The sequence below is a fragment of the Salvia hispanica genome, chromosome 2, assembly GCF_029641045.1.
Source record: "Salvia hispanica isolate PSC_SH4W2 chromosome 2, Shi_PSC_v1, whole genome shotgun sequence".
Taxonomy (NCBI): domain Eukaryota; kingdom Viridiplantae; phylum Streptophyta; class Magnoliopsida; order Lamiales; family Lamiaceae; genus Salvia; species Salvia hispanica.
Genome location: NC_142693.1, coordinates 7725104 through 7731103, shown reverse-complemented (window position 1 = coordinate 7731103; position 6000 = coordinate 7725104). Strand labels below are relative to the sequence as shown.

Below are 6000 nucleotides of genomic sequence, written 5' to 3'. Positions count from 1 at the left end.
CAATTGGTGCGGGACCCCACACATCAGCATGTACTAAAGAAAAAATAGATTGCATACGAGTGTTTGATAGTTTAAAGGATTGTCTGTGGCTCTTGGCCAAAACACAAGTCTCACGTGAAAAATCAGTAGGAATAGAAAGCTTTGGAAAAATAAGTTTAAAGTAACCAGGAGAAGGGTGTCCTAGTCTTCGGTGCCACAGCCAAATTTCTTGTTTCGTGGATCCGTGAGCCAGCATCGCACCGCCATGTTGAGCTATCTCGTCCACGAAGTAGAGTCCATTCTTCTCAGTGCCACGCCCAAGAATCCTCCTCGTCCGAATATCCTGTAAAATGCAGAAATCAGGGTGCATTAGAAGAGTACAATTCAATTCCTTCGTCACATGACTGATAGACATCAACCGCTGAGATAAGGTCGGAACATATAAACAATTTCTGAGACGAAGTGTAGGAGAAATCTCAATAGTGCCAGATCCCTCAACAGTAATTAACTCCCCACTAGCCGTTCTAATATAGGTTTTAGTGATTTCTCTCATGCTACTAAAATCATTCTTATCTGGAGTCATAGTATCAGTGGCCCCACAATCAAATATCCAACCCCTTGCCGTATCAACCTGGTTATTCACAAGATATGCAGCGGACATTTTTTCTAAAGGAGCAAAGGGGTTTTCAGACACAAATTTACACATACTGGGGTCAATATTAGATTTTTCGATTTCTATAGGGTCAATCTGTGAATTCAGAAAGTCTGGGGGCTCCTTTTTATAAAGATGGGGTCTATTTTCTAATTTAATAAACTTCAGGGGATTAAAAGGAGATTGAGAGAAATGCCTAGGGTTTGGTTTAAAACCAAACCCGATACCTCTCGGCGCCGCCTCCTCCCTCTCGGCGTAATTGCCGCTCCCCCTGACGTTGCCGCCGCCGGTTGAAGCTTCCGGAGTCACCGCCGGCGCATTTCCGGTCATTCCCCCATAATTCCCGTTCTGATTTCTCGGTTGTCCCTCCTCTGTAACTCCGACCGCCATTTTTGCTTGAGGTTGAGCAGTTCTCTTCCTCTGCCTCTCCTCCCACCACTCCGGGTACCCCAATCGTTTAAAGCACGTCTCATACGTGTGCTTCGACTTCTGGCAGTGGGTACACCAGAGATTTGATTTATCTGGTCGGTTTCCCGGTCGGCCGGTAGCTGCGGGGCGCGGCGGTCCACTCCGATTCGTCGAGCGCTGGTTCTGGACAAGAAATCCGCTTCCAATTCCACCCCCAGATGATGTTTCTCCGGTGTTCCTGCCGATGGCATCTACGGTGGGGGAGGACGACGCCGGTGGCATGATGTGACGTCGAGCCGCCTCCGTCTTCACCCACCCGTAGGCCGATTCAACTGATGGGTAGGGATCCTCCTTGAGGATCTCTCGTTTGATCGAATTATACTCCGGATTCAGTCCAGCTAGAAACTTAAACAGTCGCTTCTCATTTGAATGTGTTCGATATTGGTTGACTCCCTTGTCGCAGCAAGTGACAGGCTGCTTCTGGCAGCGATCGATGTTGATCCATAGCCCGTGGATCCTCCGGTAATATGTTTCCAAGTCCATATCTCCCTGTCTGATTGTGAGTACCTTTTCTTCCAGGTCGAAGATCAGATATTTGTCCGCCTTGTTCTCGAACGTTACAGCGAGATTGTCCCAAAGGGCCTTTGATGTCTGGTGGTGGGCGAAGTCGGCAGTGATCTCATTCTCTATGTTGTCGACGATCCAAGAAAACACCACCAAATCATCCTCTTCCCAGTCATCGTACCATTTGCTTCCCGGTTCTGGGGATTCGATTCTGATGTGTGAATAGGCGCCTCGGCCTCCTATCTTGACTTTCATGAGTCTCGACCACAATGGGTAGTTCTTTCCGTTGAGCTTGAATGCCACCGTGACATTCTTGCTGTTCTTCAATTTCGATGGTTCAGTGTTGATCTTGTTATCCTCCGTGTCTGACATATTTCTGTGGTTGTAGGAATGGTTATTCTGGATCGATTTTTGGCTAAGAAAGGTCGGGATTGGTATTCTCTGGCTATGATGAGAATTTTCTGAGCCAAAAAACTTCCTGCTCTGACGCCATATTAAGAGAGATTGGGATCGGTAAAGGGAGTAATTCTATTATTCATTGATATGTGACTTTGTACATTAGGCACTATAAATAGGCTTAGGAAAAACTATACAAGGAAAACCTAATTACCATTAATTACATGATTCAAATCTTCTATGATTGGTATAGAATAATCTCGAGTATCTTCCTCCAGATATGGCGAGATCTTCCGTGATTTTCTTCCAACAACTACTAACTGACTATGTTTTTTAATTACGATTAATTTGGTTGAATGTTAAATGTTTAAGTACCGTGATATGTAGAGTTCTTCACGTAGCTAGAGATTGTACATACTCCCTCAGTTCCTAAATAATACTCATGTACTTTGAGTTTGACACGAGTTTTAATACAAAATTGGTAAAGTAAGAGAGAGATAGAGAGAATAAATAATTAAAGTATTGTTAGTGGAGAATGAGTCTCACCTAATTAGAGATAAAATGGATTTTAAAATTAGAAAATGCATATTCTTATAGTACGTACTAAAAAGAAAAGAGTGCATATTCTTGTGGGACGGAGGGAGTAGTAAGTAACTACTAGTACACAACAAAGAGTTTACTACTACCACTAAACATTATAGTCACAGTAACGTTGCATATAACATCTCTTGAAACGATTACACGACAAATATGTTATTCGTAACTAAATCTTTATTCATATGCAACAGTCGGAGCTCAGAAGTAATACATCATCAAGAAGAGTGTAGGCAACATTTATGTACTACTCCTATCTTTTTTCTTAATTACTCCAATCATATATTTTCGTCAATGGAAAAGGTTGAGGATAATCACTGAAATAAATACCATCATTCTTTGCTACCCACCACGAATCGTGGGTGGATCATGCAAAGAATTTTTCATGAAAAACATCAAAAGCTTTGTCCTCTGAATCCCACCAGAGATGACAGTAGAATAACGTAGTCGAAAAGAAGTTTTTACAAAAGCTCCATTCATATTTTTGGTTGGCCGAGATGGTATGAAATCCAAGGTCGTCATCTTTAGATGCACAATGAATATTCAACGATGTTGAATTTGAAACGAGATTATTGAGGATATAAACGTGATGTTTTGTTGTAGCAAAACAACCATCCACAACCTCTCGCAAAAAGAAGACTTCCACACATAGAAACAACAAGATGATTTTATACATTGTAGATCTGCTTATTTGGTTAAATATTGTCCAAAGAATTCAATTTATATTGTTGTTTTTCTTTTGAGATATATGGTAGTGAAATTCAATTTAAAGAAAGAAGCTATTAGTTTGGGCTTATTTTGGAAATTTGCTTGAATAAATTATTCAATTTTTGGTATTCACAAGTCAAGGTTTAAATTTTAGGAACTTGTGATAATCAAGTACGAAATAGTTGAGTCGATCAATGATAATTAAGATTTTATACTGTAATCTTTGCGTTTTAATAGAAAAAACAGCATGCATGCTCCGGTATATACAAACTTTACAGCCGTATTTATATAAGGGTCAGTAGCTATTTAAATCTTAATCACAGTGATAATAATTCATATTCTAATGAGTTTAAATTGAATTCAATTATTAAATTTAATTCAATTAACTGAAAAAATCCTATAAAGAGATGTACATGTCAAATCTTCTTAAATTCTTAGGCCGAATATGTCAATATTTGGAGATATAAAGAATTAAACATAAAACATAGTTTTACCATTTTACATAAAAAATCATATACGAACATTTTAATTCTAACAGTCTCCTTATGATTGATAATTGATTCCCATAAATAAGATAGGTTATTTATTTAGAGTGAAAATAAGATAGGTTATTTATTTAGAGTGAAAATAAGATAGGTTATTTATTTAGAGGGAAAATCAGTGCGAAAATGAAATGCTAATAATTCAAAATTCATTATCAAGTCACTCGCGCCAACGCGCCAAAAATTGAAAAACCAGAATCCAATCATCCTCTAATCTCCACCGTCAGTTTCTAGGTACTATCTGAACGGCTAATAATGTCGATCCGCTCCAACTAAATTTCACCAATCACATTCCGCCCCTCTTTTCCTATATAACAAACCCTACTCTCCAACATCACTCATCACCTCCATTTCAATTCAATTCAATCCAATTCAATTCCGATCCGAATCCCAATCCAAACTCTCTCTCTCTGAAAATGGCGCCGAAGGCTGAGAAGAAACCCGCGGAGAAGAAGCCAGCCGCCGAGAAGGCCCCCACCGCCGAGAAAGCTCCGGCTGAGAAGAAGCCGAAGGCCGGGAAGAAGCTGCCGAAGGACGCCGGCGCCGCCTCCGCCGACAAGAAGAAGAAGAGGAACAAGAAGAACGTGGAGACGTACAAGATCTACATCTTCAAGGTGCTGAAGCAGGTCCACCCGGACATCGGCATCTCCAGCAAGGCGATGGGGATCATGAACAGCTTCATCAACGACATCTTCGAGAAGCTCGCGCAGGAGTCGTCGCGGCTCGCGCGCTACAACAAGAAGCCTACCATCACTTCTCGAGAGATCCAGACCGCGGTGAGGCTGGTTCTGCCCGGTGAATTGGCGAAGCACGCCGTCTCTGAAGGGACAAAAGCTGTTACCAAATTCACTAGCTCATAAATTCTCTGCTTTTGCTGCCCCTAAATACTTTTAATTTGATGGTTCATATTTGATTAGGGCATTTTAAGTGACTGCTTAGATCTAAAGTTTTACATCTGTTCTTCTCATTTTTGTTTTGTAATTTCGTGCTAGAAATGTAATGAATGAACAGATCAGTTTGATGTTATGGCCAAATGTTTTTAACTTCGATGGAGATTTGAAAACAATTTGAAAGAGCAATGTGTATTTTAGTTTTTTATTTTGAATTTGGGCTGCAAATTAGAAACTTCTGGATTTTTAGCAGTAAAGTAATAGGCTGTTAAAAGGTAAATGACTGGATTCATTTCACTGTATCCTTTGATTAAATATTCCTCTAAAATGAAATCCATATCTAATTGGACGAAGGGAGAAATTTAGGGAGTCTGCTCAAGTAATTTTCTATCTAAAAAGACTATCTTAGACCAAATTTGATTATTTTGATTAATTGCTGGCAAAGAACATGATTTATTCATTTTCCAATCTTTTTAAATAGGTACTAACTGGACGTACGTATAGATCAAATATTTTATTAAAAATACTTTCTTGTTCATATATTTGGTGGGAATATCTTTCATCAGGAACGATCAGGGAGTTTCACTCATGAATTTGTTGTCTTGTAGAGTTGAAAGAGTTGTTTTTAGCCTGAATTGAATCCTAACCTTTGAATTTATACTCCAAATTAATACAGTAAGTGAATAACTAATTTCGGAACCTGGTGGAAGTAGGAGACGATTCTCTAGAAGTCTTTCTATCGGAGCCGAACAGGTGGAGTTTATGGTGGGAAACTCACCCAGTCGGCTGAAACTTTCTGGAGTCTCACTTGGCTTTTGGAAAAATCAGAATGAATTCGATTAAGTTATTTTGTTGGTGCAGATACATATTTTCATATGGTTTAATTTTTTTAAGTACTACTAGTATGTTTTTTTTATGCTTGATTCGTGGTAGATTTAATGATTCTTGATCCTTTGTACTCCGTACTATTTAAGAAATTAGTAGTCTATGCTAGAAAGAGAAATACTCCCCCGTCCCACGTTTGTAGTAACATTTAGTTATGGCACGGATTTTAGGAATTGGTAAAGTGTGTAATTAATGAAGTGAGATGTGGAGTGTGTAATAAATGAAATGAGGTGGTGGAGTGAGATGATGGAGTGTGTAATAAATGAAGTGAGATGATGAAGTGTGTGTAATAAATGAAATGAGTTGGTTGAAGGTGGGTCCCTTTTTGACTTTTTGATTTTTTATTTTTATTTTGATTTATTTTAATATAGATAATGGCATT

The 6000-nt window shown here is 39.1% G+C and overlaps 2 protein-coding genes across 2 annotated transcripts; one reads left to right on the top strand and one right to left on the bottom strand.

Moving 5' to 3' along the window:
* Positions 1-252: 252 nt before the first annotated feature.
* On the bottom strand, positions 253-1975 carry LOC148931506 (uncharacterized). The gene is made up of 2 exons (XM_089064423.1): positions 857-1975; positions 253-324 (listed from the first exon to the last, which is right to left on the bottom strand). The coding sequence occupies exons 1-2, from the start codon at positions 1973-1975 to the stop codon at positions 253-255; spliced, it is 1191 nt and encodes a 396-aa protein (XP_088920549.1).
* A 2206-nt stretch (positions 1976-4181) lies between these two features.
* On the top strand, positions 4182-4869 carry LOC125199675 (histone H2B-like). Its single transcript, XM_048097615.2, has one exon. The coding sequence runs from the start codon at positions 4260-4262 to the stop codon at positions 4701-4703; it is 444 nt and encodes a 147-aa protein (XP_047953572.1). The 5' UTR covers positions 4182-4259; the 3' UTR covers positions 4704-4869.
* Positions 4870-6000: the final 1131 nt, after the last annotated feature.

What these genes read in the sequence shown, in the direction of transcription:
- LOC148931506 (XM_089064423.1), bottom strand. Translation starts at nt 1,975, where the DNA reads ATGTCAGACACGGAGGATAACAAGATCAACACTGAACCATCGAAATTG. An exon ending in AGGAGGCGGCGCCGAGAGGT is followed by an intron (nt 325 to 856) that starts ATCGGGTTTGGT and finishes TCTGCATTTTAC; the next exon opens with AGGATATTCGGACGAGGAGG.
- LOC125199675 (XM_048097615.2), top strand. Translation starts at nt 4,260, where the DNA reads ATGGCGCCGAAGGCTGAGAAGAAACCCGCGGAGAAGAAGCCAGCCGCC.